The sequence below is a fragment of the Ambystoma mexicanum genome, chromosome 10 (assembly GCF_040938575.1).
Source record: "Ambystoma mexicanum isolate Mex_15411 chromosome 10, UKY_AmexF1_1, whole genome shotgun sequence".
Taxonomy (NCBI): Eukaryota; Metazoa; Chordata; class Amphibia; order Caudata; family Ambystomatidae; genus Ambystoma; species Ambystoma mexicanum.
The window spans coordinates 150099653-150123596 of NC_090932.1; the positions used below are offsets into that span (position 1 = coordinate 150099653).

Consider the following 23944-nt stretch of genomic DNA (forward strand, 5'->3'; position numbering starts at 1 on the left):
TAAAAACTATTGTTTTTGAGTAGAATCTCTTCCTCCATGCCCCAACCCTGTCCGGTCGTCTCGCCCCTCTTTCACTTTTTTGGTTTTCTGCACCCTGATGCCTGCGGGCTCTGGAGCATTATAAATGGACACATAAATAAATAAATAAATAAATAAATAAATAAATAAATGTAACCACTAGGCCACAATGGCTTGGTGCTTCATGGGGCATAAATGTCATGCTTAGCCTATAATTTAATATGTTCAATGATAAAAATCTAGGTATGCAACTTGTAAGGATCCACAAAGTAACATCATTGTAGCATAATGGTTAAGTCCTGTGTCTAGAACTCCTGCAGGCCAGAGTTCTCCAATGGCAGCGTTCAGCAGAAATGTGATTTTTTTAAATGTCATTTGTTCTGTTTTATAATTTTGCCCAGAGCTGATGTAGTCCTCATTTTGAATATATGTGCGGTGTAGGGTGGAATGTGTGTGTACATGGTGTGAAGGTGTGTGTGAGGGATTGTGCTTGCAGTGTGCATTTGCACCGTGAAGGCGAGTGTTAGTGTGTGTGCACGCGTGTGCACCTGTGTGTACATGTGAGCATTGTAACACGTCGAGTGTGAGTTTTCAGTGTCAAGAGTGTGCGTGTGTGTGTGTGTGTGTGTGTGTGTGTGTGTGTGTGTGTGGGGGGGGGAGATGGGGAGGGTATATGCATGTCTCCATGTAATTCGGAAGAAGCCCATCCAGTTCTTGTTTTTTGTGTTGCATTTTGTGACTTGTAGTTTTGTTTTGTCCATCAAGTGTCCTGTACTACAAGTCCCAAAATGCAAAGTAAAAATAAAATCTGAATGATCATCTTCCAAATAACAAGCGACATGTGGCATATAACAATATATACAACAAATGTAACTTGGCTATATTCATGATTTCTCCTGCACCTCTATTTGTTTGCGTTGAATGGCAATAGGGGGTCTGTAAGTTGTTGAAGGAGGAGGTACATAGTGTAGAATCAGAGGAGGGGGAAAAAAAAAGTTAACTGTTATTTTCAGCTTGAGAAAGTGAGAATAAGGGGCTCGAGATGAGTGGTGTCTACTTGCTCCTGCCGTTTTCAAAGTCTAAAAGTAGCACACCATATTAAGGGAATAATGGGACTGTGTGGCAAGCCCCTCCCTTGAGCTGCAAACAAAATCTTGTTTACCCTGGCTCGCGTAAAATGGAAGACACGCAACTATTACTAACCCATTGGTAGTGCAGTTCAAAAGACCTTCTTAAAATCATGCAGTGATTGGGTGAATGTTTTGTGAGGAAGGCATAGTATCGAGCAGTAGGCACAGACACAATTGATACAGGTTTGTTTTGAAAACCTTTACTTGATATTTTGGTTGGGATGGTAGAATTCCTAACTGGCCCTAACTCAAAAATGGGAGTAATCTCGACCATTAAACAATAACAAATACGCCCAAGTCAGTCTGGTGAAAATAATAAAACCTATACTAAGAAAACCTAACCTTGCCCGTGCTTAGCTTCAAAGCGAGGAAGGATGCAGCCCCCTCATGCCATGCTGCTCTAAGTGGTCTTGCAAGGAGGGTTCACTTAATAGGTAATATGCTTTGAGGGCTCTGGCCCCTTCCTCACTTTGAAGCTAAGCAGGGGGGGTCCTGGTTATTGCCGGCATGGGAAACCCAATGTTGCTATAAAAATATCAAATGTTTTTTATATTATTGGCTGGGAGCCTCCAAATACCAGAATTTAATTCAGCAAAAGGCAAAAAAAATTCTCCAATTGCAAAGCTTTCAAGGACTGACAATAGCATGGTTTTAAAAAAAAATTATTTGGATGCCCATTCGGTTGCCCATCCATGCAGTAACCAGGACTGACTCTGCTTAGCTTCAAAGCAAGGACAGAATGGCCCGTTTCTCTAAGTGGTCTTGTAAGTTTGACTCCTTTATCGGGCAACATGGCCTGATTGGGCTGGCCCTTTCCTCACTTTGAAGCTAAGCAGGGTTTGACCTGGTTACTGCATGGATGGGAGACCTGGATGTCAATCATATCACTAGCCATGGCTGAACCATGGCCAGTGATTTAACGGCAGGTACTGAACTACACATACCCTTGGCTTCTGTAGTCCTTTATAGCCACGAATATCCGGCTGAAAAAAATCAACGCCTTCCTCACCAAGTGCCCCCCTGATCTGTGCCCACTCCCCAGGTGGCACCCTTCTTCCTGAAACAGATGCTGTTTCTGTGATGCAGTTTGCTTTGAGATGTCAGCTATCTGAGGCCAGAGAAAGATGTGTGTTGCAAACTCAGTCCCCAGACTCCCTCCAACTCCTATATTTCACTTGGTGCCCTCTAGCCTGATGACATTTGCATGTTTTTTGACCTGCAAATAGCCTTTTTCCTGGTGTTTAATTTTCCCCATTTCATCCGCTATAACCTCGAATATCTCTTGCATCAAGAGAAAAACAAGATGGCAGTCGTTTAATTTCTAAAAAAAAAACAGTTTTGGGTAAATCCCTGAGATATAGCTATCTATTTTTGGGAAGGGGACACCCCCTTCTCCATCAAATATTAAAAAAACTACTGCACAGAATAACCCCAAACCATGCATGGATCGCGAGTCAACTCTTCGTGCTCAAGTTGTTTTGGACCTGGGAAGTAGGCAGCACTTTTGGAAAAAAAGATCTATTGTCTTCTTAATAACTTTTTTTAACAAATAATTACAAAACATTGCAGTCTGGGGAGAGGCACAAGTCCTTAATCACTTTCGGACTTTCAGACAAATCTGTTACTCGAATCAAATGTTATTAACAATAGAATTTTGAGGGGTGCCTAAGGGAGTCTGACTCGCCACCCTATAATAACCACCCTTAACTGACTGGGCCCATTTGGGCCGGGGGCTACATACCTATTGCATGTGTATTCTTGGAATATATCAAACCATAGTCAGAGTGTTCTATGTCACTATTCAGTGATTTATTCACTCCTCATCACTCTCGTGTGATGTAGGAAAATGTATTAAAATTAAATTATGAATTCTTCATCAATCCCTTCTCAAAATTTCAATCCGTTTAAAATCACAGTGCTTTACTCAAAAATAGATTAGATTATCAAAACAACTTAACACGGGCAAAACAAAAAAATAATTACTCCTGTCAGTTTTAATTCTAAATGCTAATTCAACTAGACAAATTCAAATCTCTGTCTTTATCTCTCCATCATATGTAACAGGCCTGGTTGGGTCACTAGCACCACACATGACCCTTGTTCCTGTTCTCAGGCAAGAATACCTTGCCCTGATATGTGGTGTGTCTCCATCACTGGGCATGCCTGGACCCCAGATAGAGACAAATATCACAAATATCACAGCAATACAGTCTTATGGCTTGATGATACTTGTCAGCCAATCGCGTTACTGCATGGCTCTTGCATTCATATACCTAACCGTGGCTGCGGTCCTCCTCGGTGCTCATAGGAAACCGCAGAATATTGTCTGATTTGACAATCCCAACACAAGAATTTGAGTCCCTTCACGGAACAATTGGTGAAAATATCTTAACTGCACCAAACGCATTGGTGCTAAAGAATTCAACAGGTTGCCATGGTGACGGTGTGAAATGCTGCTGACATAATTAATAAAACCATAGCACTGAAATCACCAACATCTCCCTCCTGCACAATTGAGCAAGCAAGTAAACCAGAACAGACTCTACCAGCAGGTCAAAAATCTACTTGGCAACAGTAGAAAAGGTAAAGTTGTTCCACAAGATTAAATTTTTTTGGGATTTGTGGTCAAAATCTCAGCCCTTGTGCTGCCTATTTAATTTGGGGACGTGAGTTTCACCTTTGGCCAATGGGCTGTCACCTCCAGCTCTGATGAACAGTATTTAGCGAGTCTTCCCCTCCAGATTCCCTGAACATCTGCTCAACCCCTAAGCACAGAGTGAGCGATACAGCTCAAGGCCACACATATGTTCCACTCTTGTTATCCTGAGTAGTAGTATCCTGTATTCTTAACTCCCATGACAAATGACTGCACAAATTCACCAGGGGGCGGGGATAACGGCCATCACCCACTCATGATGCTACAAATAGATTATAATTGTAAGGAAAACAATTTACTAATACACCTGTTCCAATTCTATAGAAATCAGCTAGTGATAGTCTTTGGGAGATTTCCCACAAATCTCCTGGTGAGGGCTTAGCAAGAGCAACCTGAATGTATTCCTGACCCTCACCATGGCAACAGGCAGAGCAGTGAAGCCTTACCCTTAGGAGTGGAGAATGATGATAGGAGAGTATAGCCTAAACACGTCTGCACACAATAAAGGAATGTCCACACAGTTTATTATAGAAGAAATCTGGTTTGTAGAGATTTATGCATGAAGTAATATCTTCATTAGAGGATGACTAGACACAGGTTTGATGGTCAGGGGCTCTCGGATGGGAGCCTGTAGTGTTGGGTCTATGTTCAAGAAGTAGTGACTCTCAGGGGCAGAAGGCCTCTGAGCAAAGACTACAGGCAACGCCCCCAGGCACTAAAGAATAGGACCAACAGCAGAATAGGTGTCACAAGATCCCAAGATGTGGCCAAGACTGCTGGAGGGTGTCAGTGAATTCCACAAACTTCCGACATCAGTTCCAATGCTGGAATTAAGTTTTGGTTGCAGTGTCAATTCTGGGTACAGAATCTGCAGTAAGATCCCCTCGGAATGAATGGATGAGAGAAATGATGCCTAACAGGTTGGAGAACCCCCACAATGTAGCCCAGAAGGCAGTGGACATGGCAGCAGCAGCAGGACACCGCAACAGTGACTCATTGGGCCAGGTCGGAAGATGATCCAATCAGGACCTATAGATGCTTGATGGCCTCAACGTGTGGTGAGAATTTAGTTTCAGTGGACAACATTGTTCTACAGGTTCCTCTTCCCACATTTCAAGAATCCACAGGAGAAATTTCAAAATTCTCTTATAAGCTACATCTAAACTGGAGTATGTTTTGGCCAAGGGGACACAATTAAAAGCAGTCTAGGATGATCCCCTGTATTTTTCTATCTCACCGGCTTGGCTATCTACCACTCGGGTCTCTTCCTACCTACTCTTTCACTCTACCTACCATGTGATCTACCACAGGGTTCTGTTTTATTAGTGTGGCCTTTAGAGCATACATTTACCAAATAAGTGTTCTTTTTTCGACACAGGGCATATAACTACGTACTATTGTGAGGGGCAGTAAGCCTTGTGCCACATCTGCCCTGCCTTTCCAACTTGATTCCGTTGGCTCTCAATTAATGATCTGCCTGGATGATGGTGGTGGCTACCAAGAAATCCCAATGATGTACCTTCAGGCAATCCATAACCGAATGAATGATAGATTGAATCGAAACAGGAAAATCTTTAATGAGGTATTATAGACAAAACCTCCTTCCATTCACTTGGCCAAATACATTGAGAAGCCCACAAGTTGTTGGGAAAGTGGAAAAGCTGGCAATAATATTCCATTTGAGCCTCTTCTTATGATTAAAAAGCTTGCTGAGCAGCAGTCAATAACAGCTGTGTACGCTCAAGTGTACTGCTAGATTTCAACCATAGGACTGATGTGGTCAAAGCCTCTGTGCTGATAAAAATGGGATCCTAGCTCTTGGGAAATACAATTATACTAGCTGTACCTGGCGTAAACATACGCCATTCTAGCATATATTAAAGGTTGTTAATTAAATATCATTGCACTTTTATTTATTTTGTCACTCATGTGTTTCATTGTAAACACAATCAACAATCTCGTTCTTCTCAGATACAACACTTAATGAGCCGAATGATCAAACTCTTGAGAGAGCAACGTATAGTTTCCCATAACTGAATACAGGTTTCTGAAGGTATGCGCAGATTCTGTCAACGGTCTGCTCCTGTGACTTATTAATGGTCATTGAAAAGGCTAAACGTATAGGAAAGTGTCTGCTTTTGGATTTGAAAGGCATATTTGTATCAGATAGAATGAGAGGTATGCGTGGTATAAGAACAGTATCTAAGTTCAATCCATCGATTACACGAGCCTCTATCATGTGTCTTTGTAGACGCATGATTGTCAACCTTGTTCCATTACAGAGTGTTCATTGCAGAGTCTCTGTGATGGCATAAGATTGCGTAGTAGCATAATTACAGCGCATAATTACAGCACCTACTTTCAGTTTTAGCTTGTGAGGAGTCATTCGTTCTACAGCATTTCACTCTTTAGAGGCTGAAGCGTTGAGCCGGTAATTAACTGTTCATTGACACTGGAACCGCAGTGCCCTGTGTGAAGAGAAGTGGGGTTGGAAAGAAGTAACTTGAAATTATTCCGAACATTTGCGATGGTGGAAGTTGAAGATGACCGCATAGAACCGTGCTCATTCTGTTTGTTAAAATGATAGTTGTTGCTGAAGTGGAAGGGCACACAGAGGTGCAGTTTGCCATTTGGACAGCAGAGGGCAACCTAACACTGATACATTGCATCAGCTGAGTATGGAAACATACCTAAGCCTTGTATATATATAGATTACTGGGTCACTGACATCTCTACACTGACTCCTTATCTGGTGGAGTTTAAAATACCTCATACTTTTAGTCTATTGGCCCAAGCATGCCTTCCCAATAAATCCATATGCTGTACACCCCTAAGAGTAATTACAATGAACTACCTCAGGCAAATGAGGCTATGGCAACCTGAAAGCTTTTCTATGGATGTAAATGCACCTTGACATTTTATACAGTTTCCAGGTGGAATCATGCACCCTTGCTAAAGAGACAGTAATAAACAGGGACTCTGTCTCGTAATACCTTCTTCCTACTGAGATGTATTGATAGCCTCCTATTGACTCCCTCTCTCCTCTGCTAATCTCACAGTTGCTTGTTTGGTGTCCAGTGCCCTTATGCATCCCCAGGGCCCTGACCTCCCACACCAAATCGCCCCAGCTTCTGTCTATCCTCAGCACTTTCCTCAGCTCACCCTCCACCCCTGGAGGATCACACTTACCTTACATTGCACTTCAGCTGTTGTTTACCCTTGAGCACCCCCAGCACCTAGACCATTCCCTCTCCCTCCTGCACTTGCGCGTTCTGAATACTCACAAGGCATAGTAGGTTTGTCCTTCCCCTTTCCCGCTGTATTTAATTTTTGTATGTATTTTAACTGTTTCTCATCCCTTGTCCCTTCCCTGTTGCTCTGTGGGCGCTTTGAAACAGTATGTACTTCCTGTATAAGCGCTTAACAAGCGAACACTAAATGCATTGATCTCAGCTGAAAAGTTGTTGTACCCTCCCATTGAAATAATTGTACTTCTGCTGAGAAATGCCCTGGCACTTTTTCTTTTAAAAGTCGAAAGTGCAGGTGCCAAGTCTGTTAGTGCCTGCCTATTAAACCGATTTGCTTTGTGGCACTCTGCAAAGCGAGACCCCCTGCCTCCACTCCTCACGCATCCAACCATTAGGTGCCATTTTGTGTCAGGCAACACCATGTTTGAAACACCACCACACCTTTTGTCCACAATGCAGCTCAGCTGTGACTGAGCATGTGATCAACTAGAGAGGGCTCAATCGGGAAGCTGTCCACAAGCTCAACAATCATCGACGCCCCCATGATCAGGTCAGCCAGCGTATGAGGGATGGACAGGAATACTCCGCCCAGCCATTTTAGCCATCTCATGAGAGGTGGGAGGGAGTGGACAGGGGCTGCCTGCTTTACTCACACACAGAGAAGAGCAACAATGTAATATGCACCAACACTTGGTGGATAATGGCTGAAGTGCTCTGATGTGGTCTTCACCACTAAGAATGCCACTAACCTTCATACAATGCATTTTGTGAGAGGGGTGATCCGACTCCTAATTCTGCAAAATACATTTGCTCATTCCAGATTACACACACGTAGCGCTTGCGCAATTAGACAAAATAACATAATGCAAGTTTATCCTTTGCAAACACAGTCATGATCATTTTTCAGTATGCACCCTGTGCTGTGCTGCTGCCCAAACTGAAGCTGATTATCTGGCCCCTTGAGGTACCGATGATGATTTTGTTGTATTGTTGCTGAGTTCTTGAGTTGTTGTGACCCGTCTTTTTGTATAATTCCGGGTGAGTGAGGGATGGTCCTAGAAGGAGTCAGAAAACTAACAGCCCTCCCTATCACCTTTCAGCTTGGGTTTAGTGAGAAGTTATCCTGGCATTGGGCCAGAAACCAAGAGGCCTTCTCTATCAGCCTGCAGTCGGTGTTGATGAGGTGACACGTGTGCATCTGTACCTGTGTGGGGCTCGGATATGGACATGGTGCAGTGGGCGTGGGTGTTTCATGGTGCTATGGGGCTATGGGGTGTGCACGGTGCTATAAAGTGTGTGGTGCAGCAGAGTGTGCAGGATCTGTGGTGAGTGCAGTATGTTGTGTTATGTATATATTGTCATATATGTATCATTTAGAGTATTATCTGTGGTTTTTGGTGGCATGTGGCTTTAGTTGTGGTATAGTTGCTGTATTTTGTGTGTTATGTGTTCATGGTGTGGTATTTGTATTGTGACGTGGTATGTGGGTTTGCACCGTCTTGTGGTATGTGCACTGTGTGAAGTGTGTGTTATTTTGTATGGTTTTGTCTAGGTGTGTTGTGCTGTTTGAATTGGGTTGTCTATGTTGTTATCTGCTCTGGACATTGATTTCTAAGTGCAATGTGTTTCTAAGTGCAATGTGTGTGTGTGTGTGTGTGTTTGTGTGTGTGTGTGTGTGTTAGTTATTTGGTTTTAGTTGTGGTGTTCCGTGTGTTATTTTGTAATATTCACTTTGGGGAATGTATGCGCTGCTCTTTTTATAATGGTGTGGGTATTGTAGTGCGGTTTTATGTGCAAATGCTATGAGTACCTGGGCATTAAGGGCCTCAATACAAGTATGGCGGGGCGTCCAAAAATTGTCAGTAATGGAATTACCCCCAATTTTATTGCTCTGCCATAATACGAGTATGGCCCTGTAGTAGAGGATTTACCTCCAGCATCATGCTGTATGTAAATCCTCCAACTCTCTGCTGAAAAATCAGAAGAATTACCGCAGTGGAATTACCGCTGCAGTAATTCTGTCAAAAAAGCCCCATAGAGTCCTATGGACTCATAACAAATGCGGATTAACTCTGCAATGCCACTTGTCATCCGGCGGTAATTACGCAAGAACAATTGGCAGTAACAGTAATTCAGTTGGGCGGTATTCTGCTGAATTTAATCGTAATGAGGACCTTAATGACTATACTTGGTAAATAATGACAATACGTGGAATCCATATACGTGCCTAGGGATATGATGTGAATGCTTGACAATTTGTGGCAATTCAAGGCGTATAATGTGAGCCCCTGGCGGTATACCTGGCAAATAGTGTTCCTAGGCCTATTTTAGCAATATCTAGAAAACAGTCTCAGTATATGGTCATAAACTGACAATACCTGGCGAATGGTGTACTTGGACATATTGGGCCTCAGTATGAGTTTTGCGGTGTGGTAAAAACTGTGGTAATGTGGTCGTAACTAAGTTAGCACCGCATTACCATACCACTGAACTCCAGGTTTGGAGGTAAGGCAGAGGAAACACCTGCAGCATTTGGAGGTCATTCCTCCACCTAACTGCCCAAAAATTGCCAAATTGTCGGTATTGCCGCCGGTGGTAATACTGTTGAAATCCCCATGGAGTCCTACCAACTCCAAGTAATGGGGACTAACACCACCTACCACCACTGGTATTGTGGTGGTAATAGTGCTGGTGGTAATACCGTCATGCCAAGTGGTGGTAACAGTGATACCATTTGGTGGCATCTCAGTGGTATTACCGCTGAGATACCACCAAGCTCATAATGAGGCAGAAAGTATAGCAATTTCCAGTATACAGTATTTTATGCATTTCTCAGCATTGACTACTTTGAATCCATTATAGCCTCCAGGAACAGGCATGTATCACCGACTTCATTGGTCTTTAATAAATGTCTTTGGCAAGCCTAAAAACATTTGCGCCAAATAGAACAGGTTAAGATATATTTTTATAACAATCGTTACAATTTGAAAAACACCAAAGAAAACGATATTATCTGCAAACCATGGCTTTTGATCTAAGTGTGCTACTTATAAATGAAGAAAGACTCATGCTTTCATCCATCTTTTCGCATTTCAACTTCAGATTCTGGGGCTCATTATGGTAAGGAAGTTGCTGGACTGGGTATTCTCACAGCATGACCTGGCCTGGCTTGATGACATCCTTCCAGAGAAAGAGAAGAAAAAAGAGGAGGACAAGAAGAAGAAGAAGAAAGACAAGGGAGACGAGGAAAGCGATGACGAGGTAAGACAGTGGTGCATGAGGCAGTCTGCGGCTTCTCTCCACTGCCTGTCAAGTTTATTCTGCTGTTCCTTAGACAGACAGGCCCATGTTGAAGGTAACACCAGACACAAGCTCATGAGATGGCACCTGCTCCAGCGAGGGCTTGTCCTTGAGGCCCAGTGGGCTGCTTATGGGCAGGGCAGTACTTTTGTTTGGTAGAAGATCCAAATTCCAAGAAATGCAATGAAACTAATGACCTTTGGAATTAATCTCCCACAAAAGAGCTCTCCAGCACCATATATATATATATATATATATATATATATATATATATATATATATATATATATATCCGACTAGGCGCCATAGGCATGTGACTGTGAGCACCAGACGCCCAGGACTCACTGCAAACATCTAGGACCTCATTGTGCTAGAGATGCTCCAGCTTGCCATCTAATGGAGCCTCCACGCAGCCGGGTCATGCACCCAAATGGTATAGCGTGCACCTCGCTTGCGTGAGGTCGTGGAGTTGCCAAGAATTTTTCAAATGTAATTTGATTTATATGTTGATTCTTTTACTAGAAGCAAACTTATACTCTGTGTAAGGCAGCTGAAAACTATATGATTTCATATTTACAATGCTCGGATATCATTGCACAATTTTCTTTTAGGTCTGGCTAGAGACCACTTTAGATTTCTAACAGAGATCATGGAGCAGCCTTTATTGGCTAAGCCAATAGGTTTGGCTTTGTAAACGTAGGTTTTGTTGTACTTTTGGGTATTACCCTTTAAATGTACAATGCCAAGCCTATAATACTGCCCGATGGCTGTATTTGTATTGTGGACTTTGGTTCCCTTAGTCTGGGCAGACTTTGAAATGTATGTGTGTTATGGGTGATCAGAAGGGCAATTGTTTGTAAGTTTGTTTCCAAAGGGCGGTTGAGTGTATATCATACGTAGAAGACCATGCAGCTTAGATATGCCAACATTTGTACAAATCTTGCTAAACGCTTGCTTTGAGCTCGTATATGTGTAGGAGTTCAGCAAATCCTAGGCTATGGCGACAGACTTTACAAAAATAATTATTGTGTGAAATGCATAGGATTAATTATTTGGGTAAAAGACTGAAATGTAGGACCAAAAATGCCCAATTCAACATATGTCAAGAAGAGGGGTGCATTTTGTCAACGTGAAGTGAGACATGTGTTTCTTTTCTTTGTGTTGGTTGCAACATTTTGAGACAGGGAACGTGACATTTCAGTGTCAGATCTTATTTTGTCCCAACGCTTTTTTGCTAGGCAATATTTCGGAAGAAACTGTCATCAGAAAAAAAGATACAAAACTCAGTTACAACTCCAGAAAAACCTTTTACCTGTAACCAAGTGGGAAGGACTATCAACGTATCCATCTGTCTATATGATTTCTTATATCGTGCTCACAAGACAGAACAAACAGAAATCATATAGTGAACTGCAGTGGGGGTGTCTCACATATTCGCTGGGTCTTGTATTTACTAAGCTATACCTCTGTCAAACAGTATTGTTTTCAGCTGTTTTTTTAAAAGAGCTGTAGTAGCACAGATCCTGAGATCCGGGGGGAGTGCGTTCCAAAAGATTGGTTGCCAGGCATTAAAACTGGTACCACCAATCCTCTTGAGAACCACACGTTCTAGTTGCGCTGACACCGTTTCACAAGTATGGTTATGTTTTTCAGCTGTCCAATCAAGGCAAGAGGCGGTGTAGAAAAGATCCCAGCACAGCAAGTGTCTTATAGATGTATAATACCTACCAGCTAGGGGGGGCGCGCGGATCGGGGGAGGGGTGATCCTAAGGGAAAAGGCTATAATAGATGCAAAGGCTATCAAGAGGATGTATGGGGTGCAATTACACAAAATGCACATTGGTGGCAATCAGCCCTAAGGCAGAAATGGTCCTAGTGCAACAAAAACATTCTGCCTGCAGTTTTGCACCACCGCAATGTTTGCCCTTTTTCCCTGGTGCGAAAATGCATTGAAAGAATATGTTGTTGTTTTTTGCATCGACTAACGCAATTTCCACCACAGCCCTAACTGCACATGCACCAGTGCAAAGCTTCGGCAATACCACCCAAGAAATCCTGTGGATGCTTTGTGCCTTTTCACGCTTCTTGGCCTTTAATTGCGGCATGCCTTGCGGGAGGTGATGTTTGCGTTTAATGGATGAGAGCTGCATCTATTCAAAACAGACCAGAGAAGCTGCCCAGCTGAACTACTACTAAAAGATTAGAGGCGCACTCCAAAGGAATGTATTAAGGATTAAGGAGAACAATAGGTTGGTTTATTCCTACAGTCATTTTGCCCATATTTCTAGAGTTAGTCAAACCCAGCCCCTCCTTCTGCAGATTGCGTTGATAACTGTTATTTAACTACAGAAGAGTCAGGGCACATGTCAAGCTGCATGCATGCCTTTCGCATGTAGCTAGTAGGGCATCATGTAGCATTAGTTTATTTTTGCTATCTCAAACCATGGTACCACAGCCCCTTTGCATTAGTACTGTAGGAGGTTTGACTTCTTGATTAATCAATGAATCCTGCGTTGTTTACTTTTATGCCAGGAAAATGAAAAGAATGTATGGAAGATTTCAGACGTATAGCCTCAGACTGCAGGTCAGAAACATGGCCCTCTAAGACAGCTGCATGGGCTCCTAATTCACTTAATCACTTCTTTTTGAACAACTCAGCAGATGTAAGAGTAGAATGTATAGTGGTCCTTTTGGGCCCTGTTAGTGAGTGACAGCCCATTGACACTACTAGACCTAGGAAGCTGTCCAGTCTGCAGGTGCACAGTGCATTGGGGCACCTTTGCAGCATTGAGGCTGGAGATTGCAGCACTGCAACTGTTACTGGGCGTCAGTCCAAGGGTACAGTGTTTGGCGGCCCGAAGACCCCTCCTGGATCTTTCTTTGCTACCCGCTGGTTTCTGTCCAAGCCCCCTGGGACACTTAACGCCACCACAGACCCCAGAGCGGTGAAGCCTGTGGCAGGGCAAGGGCGTGGTGTTTGGCGGTCCGGAGACCCCTCCTGGATCTTTCTTTGCTAACTGCTGGTTTCTGGCCAAGCCCCCTGGGACACTTAACACGGTCACAGACCCTGCAGCGGTGAAGCCTGCGGCGAGGCAAGGGCACATTGTTTGGCAGCCCGCTGACCTCTCCTGCATCTTTCTTTGCTGCCTGCTGGTTTCTGGCCACCCCACCTGGGACACTTAACACGGTCACAGACCCTGCAGCGGTGAAGCCTGCGGCGAGGCAAGGGGCTGTGTTTGGCACAGCAGGTGTTCGGCGCCGGATGGTGGAGGCAAGCTGAGGACCCTGGTTCGAAGAGGGAGCGAAGGCCATGAGAGGAAGTAAGGTGGGACTGGGGTGGAAGCTTGCTGCATAAGGAGGAGGTGGTGGAGGGCCTTGGAGGGGCATTGTTGTAACTGTACTCTAGCACATTGGCTCATTGGCAAGGCGCAACCCCCAAACATCACCCTCAAGCACAGCACATGGAGCCCTCACTGATCTCCCCCTTTCCCTGCTTTCCTTCTGCACCCAACTCGACGCCCACAAAGTTCACCCTGCTCCCAAGTCCCAGTGCAGGATGTTGACAGTAAGAAGGCTGCGACAACACAGAGGCCCACTCCAAACCACTGCCGGTGATCCTGCCGCTGGGTGGGGCAAACAGGCCACCCACACTACCCCCCAAGAAGTTAACCGATTCCACGGAGGAGGTGCACCTACTGATCGATGAAATCCATAAATTTCTGGGGGGGACCAAGGATGTCCGTGGAGGGGCGCATGGCGGGCATCCATAGAATCCCCAACAGTTGCCTGCTGAGCAAAGTGCTGCAACCTAGAGGGCCTGTTTGTTACGTGCCCTGGGGTGATCTGTACCGACTCCACGCCAGATGACCTAGGCATTATTTCAGGTATCATAGGAAATTTGCGAATGCCCGGAGGGAACACCATATGCAGTGCTGTAGATACCGACAAGGTTTACAACCAGGGCAGCTTGATTGTCCCTCCCCCAACCTTTACTGCCCCCACGAGGCCCCAAGTGCCCCAGCTACCATTTTGGAACACTTGTTACCTGAACCCCCATATCCTAGGTCAAAGAAGTCAGCAGCCCCCTGCAAAGAAGAATTTCAGCTGCACCTGCAAGCAATTGCATGGCCTCAAGATCGATCTCTGTAATTCCTAGCCTGTTCCCAGCTTTCATGCTAGCAAATGACCTGGGCATTGCTTCCTCCTTAACTTCTGCCCCTCCCCCCTCGAAGAGGAAGTGGACAGAGGGATCACTGACTCCATGGTTGCTAAAACCTTCTCTGGCTCCTCCATCAGTTCCTGGAGTGAGCATCTGTCTACTTGCTCAGGGGCCAGCTCTTTTCTTCACCTAACCCCACTCAGGGCCTCCAACCACCCACGACATGCAACCAATCTGGGTGTTGGGATAGCCACTGACCCATCCCCCGGGGATCACTGCTCAACCAGAGGGTGCAAGTGCCCTCAAACACTTGCTGTGTTGGTAATAATCAAGGAAATCCTTGCAGCCTTGATGGAGGCCCTGGGGAGGGGAGGAGCAAAGCTGCAGGGGGAGGGGGAGCCTTGGACCATCACCATTGCTGGTGGGGGGTCTTGTAACCCACCCATGGAAAGTCTCAATGCACAGGTGCCTCTGAGCACAGTGCTTACTAATGGGAAATTTGATCACTGCAATTCGGATCTTGGGGAAACAAAGCCCTGCAAACATTGAAGCCCCCTGTGAAAGTATCACAATGATCGGGGAGTCCAAAGGGGTGTTTAAATCCAAGCCAAAGCACACCCCATTGGGGGGTCATGCCTCAAGCCCGGACGATATAAAACGTACTAGCCTAGGGGCAACCAGCAAAGAAGGGGTGGGGCAAGCCCAAAGCATAAGGAGTGCTCCGATGTGCCACAATCTACCTCCACGGGGTACCCAAACTAGTGATGAACTAATCAGAATGAAGGAATACCTTGCTTAATAAAAGCCTGCATTGGTTGCGGACGACATGAGGTTGTGACTTTGTTTCCAGGGAAGCCATGGCGGGATATCATAGAGTCCCAAGCAAAGGCCAGAACCCCTATGACATTGTCAAACTCTCTTTTTGGGACTGGAGAGTGGCTGATGGGGTCCTGGGAAGAAGGGGGGGGGGGATGTTGTTTGGTCGCACAAGAGTTAGATTCTAATCAGCCCGTACCACTGCACGTGTCCTGATGGCCTATTTAGGCCATCCCTGAGAAATAATCCCCTAACTGGCTTGAATCTCATTCGTTTGGGAAGGGGTTTAGCGGGGCATAATGGGATTGGGCCCTCAGTGCTGGTGTTATCTTGAAAAGGACCCGGCTCTCTCGCAATGGTTTTCTTTTTCCTGTGTTGCGGGTTTTGTCTGTACATTCTGATAGGATGTACTTTGAGGGCCTGAAGGTCGAATTAATTTTTGTTGATGATGGTTACTGGACATGACATTTAACATTAAAGTGCTATTGCTTGGCTACTACTTGTAAGTGTGTGGTATGAGGAATAGGAATATCAGACACCTTTTCGGAGACACCCCTAACAAACGCTTCTGTAGGATTTTAGTCTGTGCTGGCCCCTGTTTGGTCCAAGCTTTCATTACACCTGATGGTGCAGAAAGACTCATAATAAAAAAATGGTTATGGGCAGACGGTTTTGAATTGATCTCAACCATTGCTCTGGGCAAACTTAGACACCACAATTTTTGTGCCCGTCTGGTCCATTACAAAAGAGGTTGGTGAACAGTTCCCTCATGCTTGAATTGGCGTTGGAAATACGCTTATTGAAAGAGTTCTGTTTGGCCAAGTGGATTTCTTTTTCATATTGGGAGGAGATTTCTGTTAGTTTCATGTTATGATCTACTCAAGGGGTAAGCCTCCATGCTGTTCTGCAACTCCTTTTAAGTAGTCGCAGATCCTTTACTTCAGGGGTAAACCATTTGTTTAGGTGAGATTTGGGTTTACTTTGTCTGCGTTTCAGAGGTGCAATGTTGTGAGGGGGCTTAACATAATTTTGTTATGCTCATTGACTAATGTTTCTGGGTCTAAATGGTCCTCTAATCCGTTGAGGGTAGGTAGAATGGCCGGGATCACTTTATCTCTGGTGATGTTCTTTTTATTTCTTGTTATGCAGGGCGGGGCCATGATGGAAGCTGGTGGAGGTGGTCTGGAGGTAGATAATTCAAATGACAGGAAGAAATGGTCTGTCCAAGCTTGAGGGATAATAGCTTTGATATTGGCAGTGGTCTGAGCATCCCCGGTAGGTGGTCTCCAGGCCCTGCAGTCCACTTGCTCAGGGCAGACCCTTGCCCCTTTGAAAACCCAACTGCTGATCCCCAAGGTTAGGCAGTGGGCGTCATCACGTTTGTCACCGCTGTATCCCAGGGTCAATGCCCCTTCCATGAAGTATATTGTGACCACTGTATGAATTATTAGGTGTTTGATGCACTGCCGTGTATGGCCTCACACTCTAACACCACATACTGTTGTTTTTAGTTGTGTTAACAAGCATTGAAAGATGCCTACCTCCATTTGCATTCCGATGCAAGATACTAAAAACATGAATAACAATAAATAGAAATACTGTGGCAACCCGAGAGAGCAGAGGCTTAGAATGAGGACAGCTCCTACTTTGTCTCGATCGTGCACTCCCTCCCAGCAGCCACATACACACAGGTGGAAGAAAGGCAGGTGATTCGCTCCTCATGCCAGTAGTCACAGCCCTTCAATATTTTCCCCACATAATGGGACCTTTCCCCCGCCCCATTTTGCTGTATTGATGAACAGTCAAACATGGATATTATTGAAATATCACCTTGCCTTGCAGAAGGCCCAACCCTCTTTAGAATGAGATGACTGCATGGCTAATTAGTTTGGACTCACTATGGGAATGGATCAGCAACCAGAGATCTCGTGCAGCAATCAACATCCTTCTGCTGGTCGGTGGGCAACTGCCAGAACGGGCTGGCCATGGAGCATCGCTTGGCGTGGGTTTCGGCGATGTCCTGAGGAAGAGTTTTCACTTTCTTATTTATTTTATTTATTTGTTTCTACCAGGCCGGAGCCCGCAGGCATCGGGGCGCCACACTTAGACAAGAACAGACACACCTTTAACACCCAGGCTACAGTGCAACACAAGTATCATGATTTCCTACAGGATGACGGGTAGATTCAGGGGGTTTATCTGAACAAGTGGGTCTTGAGTGTCCTTCTGAAGTTGCTATATAAGGGCTGTAGTCTTATTTGTGGTGGGAGATTATTCCACAGGGTCGCGACCTTAGTGTGAAAAGCTTTACCTAGACCGTTCGTTTTCCTAAATCTGGTGGTGACGAGATTGGCCTGAGCTTTGGATCTGAGGGCACAGCCTGGCACGTAAGCAACCAATTTAGCCTTAAGGTATGCTGGAGCTTTCCCCATGAACTAGGGTTAGGGCCTTAAACTGAATTCTATCCTGGAAACAGAGCCATTGTAAGTTTCTCCTGTCTTCACTGATATGTTCAGTTTTCCTTTTTTCTTTGATAATTCTCACAGCCCTGTTTTGTATTTGTTGGCATTTGGCAACTTTCACTGAGTTAGAGGGTTAACTTAGACAATAAACTGCGAGTGAATTTAGGAATATCATTAGTGTTTAAGGTCCATTTTGTGCATAACAACACATTTTAAATTGAACACAACCCCTAAATGTAATTTGCCACTATGTTACCTATCCTATTCTTCCTATCCTTACATAACATCTCCAGTAAATAACCGCATTGCGTTCTGTTTCTGTGCAGGGAGGAGGCCTTCCATCGGGGCTCGTGCATTCTGATACCTCTCCAAATGGTTCTGATCTGGATCGGAGGTAAGTGGAACACACCGGGAGTGTGGCTAAGGGGCTACAAGAAAACATTCAGCAAATGTAGAGACCTGCCAGTGCCTTTGCTTTACAAAGAATTATAAACAACATTTTTCTGAAAACGCTTTGGGCCTCAATACGAGTTGGGCGGTATTGCGGTGCTAGAATACTGTCCAACTGAATTACTGTTACCGCCACTTGGTCTGGTGAAATTACCGCCGGATTACAAATGGAGGGGTATGTTCCCATTTTTTTTTTTAGTCAATTGGACTCAATGTTTTTTTTTGGCTGAGTTACTGTGGCAGAATTTCCGCCAAGGGTAATTCTGCCGATTCTGCTGATTTTTCAGCAGTGAGTGGCAGAATTTACCTCCAGAATTTTCTTGGCAGTAAATCCTCCACTCCAGGCCCGACCTTGTAATTTGGCGTAGCGGTACAATTGACAGTAACAGAGTTACTGCCAATATTACCACTTACTGCCACACCCGTAATGAGGCCCAAATCTTGTAATCGAGAAAAAAGACATGCTTCTTTGAATGACTTCCGGTAATATTTCTTTGTACGGGTCATCACGGTGTGCGTTACCCTTACAATTTCATCATTCGTTATGATTGCTCTTAATGTAAAGCATCTATTAGGCTGGGTGGATAGCAGAAGGAGAAAACTGCTTGGCTTTTTACATGGCGTGAGCCTCCACTTCACGAATTCGAATTCTGGAAAGTCTGACTCAGCCCTTCAACTTTCTGAGGTCGAGGGAGTATCATTACATAGGTTAATAAAAACATCTACTATTACAGCGCTTACAAGTGGGAGGATTCCAAAATGCAGCACTATATTAAAGATTATATAAATATTATATATACACCAGTATTGCATTGTAAGATCAATCAGGCTCTAAATCCCTCTTTCATTTACAGTGTTATAATTCCAGATAGTGGACACAACCCCAAGTTAGTAGCTTTCCAACTGTGATGGTAGCAGAGATGTGGCAGGAAGGGGTTGCCTTGATTTAAATGTTTCTTTGGGACACCCCTCGTTGTGGGAGTAGGCAGAGCCTTCCAACGGTAGGATGACAATAGACACCCGTGTGATCTCCCTAACCTCTGAGAAATTACCCAGAATGCAGCGCTGTGGATGGAGATCTCACTGTAACTTCACAGTGTTACACGCTGCATGGCTCTTCCTAGTGTTGGCTCATAGAGGCAGCTATAGGCAACTGTAACCAAGCAAAACACTGCCATAAGTATGTGTGTGTGTTTGGTGCATTTTTCTAACGTTTGCGTAAAGATAACCACATTCCCCATTACCATGACCAGCAGCATCTTCTCTGTGTTATCTAAATTGTTGTCACATGTAGGTGATTTAACTGAATACAGAGTTGTTTGATAGTCAGTGAAGGCCACTGCAGCCGCATCCCACTTCCGCTGGGTCTTAGCATCAGCATTAAAGTGAGCTTGGATCCCAGCTAGCCCTCTGTTCCAAGCTCCGCATTCAACAACACAACAACACTCATGTGTCACTCATACGGACATCCAACAGGAGACATCGCTGGCTGAGGCTTAGCAGCAAGCAAGGTATAATAATAAGATATCATTCGAACACTGATATCAAGCTAATAGGATAATGATCTTTATCCTCTCTCCAACCCCATAAATGCTAATTATGCTGAACGTACCGCCTGCTTCATCCAATCCCCATTCAGCCTACCATTGACTCATGGGTCTGTTTAGACATTCTTTTCTGACAATAGTATCAACAAGCCCGAAGAGTCCACAGAGTGTCCAGCCCAAGAGACAGAGTTGCTAACACCACCAGACCTACACTCGAGAAGTGGACGATTGGGCGCCCAATACCAGCGCGGTCGGTTTGAGGCTATGAAACAATGAAAAGTACACTGCTGGCAGCGTGGCTTGACTGCCCCCTTCAGGCAGGCGGAGGGATTGATCCTCTGTGCAGCTCCTGGCTCCTCCACCTCCCCTGGGGGAAGATTCCACAATACCTTCAGCACTAAGCTAGATGTCTTGGGAGTGAGCCCGACCTACCAACATGTACTCAGAGAGAGGCGGTGGGGGGTCCTTTGATGGAGCTGCAGGCAAAACCAAGAGTCTAAGCAAGGTTGGGCAGAGATCCCGAAAAGGGGCATGGAAGGAGCCAGTAGTTCTGAGGGTCAAACTATGCCCTTGAGTCGAGAAGAATGAACCAAAAGGTTGCGACTTCGTGCTCTCTGCTGTCAAGCCTTTTGCTGCTCTGTGAGCCAGGCCTCCATTGTTCGTTTAATCTGGGAACAAAGCACTCATAGGTTTAGTGGGAGCCAGTGCTCCTCTGTACGTTGCTGTCCGAGGTGTGCACATGAAATCTGTGCAGAGGACCAAAAGAGAATGGTGTATGTTTGGTAAACCTAAATACCCAGGCTGTAATCTTCTATGTTACTTTCTTACATTTTCTATACTACTCGTTAAGGCCCTGGGCACTATTAGCATCACACAACAACCCATGGGCCTTGGCGCTAAACCCACATACATGGCTATAGCCCCTAACAGAAATGGGTTAATTGCAGCCATTCAGGTGACCATTGTTTAGCTTCTGGCCACACAAATATGATTTAAAACCAGTAATTTCTGGTTGCAACAACATCCGTCGAAATGGTAATGGGTTAATTGCAGCTAACAAGCAGCTTCGGTTGCAACCAAGTTTGCGTCCAGCCATTTGATTTCTGAGCACCTCCGCCTCCCAGTACACAGCCCTCAACGAAAGTAGCCGGTTTCATTTGTTCTTTTCTTTTGCCCAATGTACCGCATGTGGTAACTTGTTATCATAATTTTTTATTTTGTAAAGAAAATGTACAGATCAGTACTAATATGTTATTAGGTTTATTGGTATGATCTGTAAAACAATGGTATCATACAAAAGCTGTAATATTACAACAAATATGACCCGGGGAATCAAAATCAAATAGTTGCTGAATGCAAAACGTGTTGCTAGCTGGTTTTCTTTAAATCACATTTTTTTAAGCCAGTGGCATCAGTGATTTGGCAATACATTTTAAAGAAGCTGTTGTACTGCATATATTGGATATGCTTAAGTACGCCTATTTGTTTGCCTTTTGTTTTACTTAAGTGCACTGAATAATGCTGCTTTATTTTTAGCATGTTGGCCCACTTTAAAATGTTCTCTTTCATTTATTGATATTAGTTGCCGCTTATTTATTTATGTGTATTTTTTAATGATAGAACAGATTTTCTTGCAGGAATAACAGTTGCATCCCGTCCTGGCAAGAGCAGAAAATCAAAGATGCATGAGGGGGTAGGGTTAAGGGTGATGGGCGAGGCCACTTTATACAAGGTCAACCACACCACTCAAATATAATACTTTGAAACTCTAGCTGCTGTGTGCAGGAGGGTCCGCTACTGCCATTAAGAGAAGTATGTGTAGCCTCTGTTTCCGGTTGATCTAGGGAAATGGTGTGCACCTCCCTTAACCCAGTGCAGGGGTATTGCCCATGGAACACCCACCCCCGCACACCAGGCCAGCCAGATAGGCACCTATAAAATAAAATGCAAGCAAGTGCACCAAAGTGCAGTGATGCTCTGCGGTACGAGGTTGTGGCTGTAAACTGTTTTGTGCTATGGCGAACGGTGAGTCTGGTGGATCAAAGGAGGAGCTGAGTGATCAAAACCCTCCCAACAGCACGGAGCGCGCACCAAAGTGCACCGAAGTGTAGTCTGCTGTGATGCTCTACGTTACGAGGTTGTGGCTGTAAACTGTTTTGTGCTATGGCGAACGGTGAGTCTGGTGGATCAAAGGAGGAGGTAAGTGATCAAAACGCTCCCAACAGCACGGAGCGAGCACCGAAGTGCACCGAAGTGTAGTCTGCTGCATTCCGCTAGCAGGACAGAACATTCTCTGGCCTCTTTGGTAAGAGAAGACTCCTCGTATTTGACAAGCCGCTCCTGCTTACTGCAGCTATACTGCTACTTTGCGCCTACCGGTTGACTTATGTCTACCTTAAGTAGTAAGCAGGTTCTATTGGAATCGCAGGCTTTAACCTCCAGACCAACACCCAGCTCGGATACAGTATGCAGGTATTTAGTACTTGTAGGACCCAAAGTTATCTTATGCCATGGTAACCCGGCACATGCCTGTTCGCAAGGGAACACCTTCTATTAAGGTTGTTTTCCAGTCACGATCGGATTTGCAAATTGTCTCTCCTGAGTCAGAACCTTTATCGTGTTTAACGGGACTCATACTGCTCGGCCTGCCGAGGCGAGCAGCCCGTCAGAAATCCTGCCTATTGCGACTAAATTGGATTTGTGTAATTCCCAAAGAACTACAGCGAACATGGCTTTACTGTCGTCTTTATTGCCATCTCTAGGACAACTCTACAAATATTGACTCTCTAAGGAACAACTTATCCGAAGATAAATTCCCACCTCATGATATTTTTAATACTTCGGATGATATCCACCATTCCTTAGATATTGGCCCCACAACTATCTTGGCGCTAAGTATGTGCTCTCCTCATTGGTACATTAATGCGCCAATATCTCTCATGATGTAAGATGTAACTAAGACTTACTATCTACCATTATTCAAAAATATTTTATGTGGAAGGTTTTATTATGGGAAAGATGGATGGTAACATTATTCAAGAAACCAATGCTAAATTTTATCAGGAAGTAGTATTCCCTGCCTCTCCATCTTCTATAAAATCATCTCAATGTCCACCTGTGATCACGGCTGTTCCTGTTTTGCAATCTGAAGACAAACCCTTTTTACAAGATCAGAACAGGCTAAATGGTGACGGCATAACACTTGATGACAATCCACCTCAAGATTGTAGGGGAATTACCTCTTCAGTTAGTAGATTTCCAGCCACCACTTGTAGAGGCCCCTATCGCTAATATATGGAACAAAATGGTTCCTCAAAATGAGAACGAATCGACAAATATTAAAATCAAACACACATCAAAGCGGAAAGGATCGAGAAAAGTCTGTGTTCTAAAGCATCCATAAAATCCCCTGTTGGTTCTATTACAGACGAGTTCCAAGTACCATTGTTTTTCTAAGAAGTGCAAAAATGAAAATAAATATTCAGCGATTCGACCTAAAGTGGCTAACACAGATGTGGAAATGGTGGACAGTAAGGTTCTACCCAAGCAAGATTGCATGCTTCCTTTTTTACACACACTTTGTCAAACAAACAATTTGAAGCAATTGACAACGCTCTATAAGATTTCTTAGTCTATGAACATTTGGAAATCTCTAATTCCTCTGTGTTGTGCAATCCCATACCGTCTCCCGGTATGGCTGTGGTTGTTCCAGCTTGTGGCATAATTAATGATGGAGTGCCAATGAAATTGCTCCAGCAGGGGGATGACTCTGGCTTTAAAATCATTTTTTTTCTAAAATAAATGTTAATACAGGTTTTAAAAAACATGTTACTGCCTTAGCGGCCGTTCTAGGCTTGGAATATGTTTTGCAAAAAAATCCAGAAATTATTTTAAATAGATCTAATATTTTTAATCCCTTATCGATGTACCCAATTTAAGAACTCTTCTCTCAAAAGACTTGGATCAATTTGAATGTATCGATCCTCACAGGACTGACATTGCGCTATGCGTACCAAGGTTGTATACAACATGTTGTTGGCCGCTAAAGTTGTATTGTTGTCAATGGGGTATGATCTTTTTCAAGTTCCCTATGCTATTCCCAATGATTGTGTTTGTGCCCTCAGACAGAGGGTCAAGCTCCTTGGCTCTGTTGGCGAA

At 44.4% G+C, this 23944-nt stretch overlaps 1 protein-coding gene across 9 annotated transcripts in view; it reads left to right on the top strand.

Annotated features, from left to right (window-relative positions):
- SLC4A5 (solute carrier family 4 member 5) overlaps positions 1–23944 on the top strand; it is an 802545-nt gene that overhangs the window by 753131 nt on the left and 25470 nt on the right. For all 9 annotated transcript variants that reach the window (XM_069617635.1, XM_069617636.1, XM_069617640.1 and 6 more), the window contains 2 exons: positions 10155–10313; positions 18116–18183. In XM_069617635.1, the coding sequence (XP_069473736.1) occupies positions 10155–10313; positions 18116–18183 (227 nt within the window). The remainder of the gene's footprint in view (positions 1–10154; positions 10314–18115; positions 18184–23944) is intronic.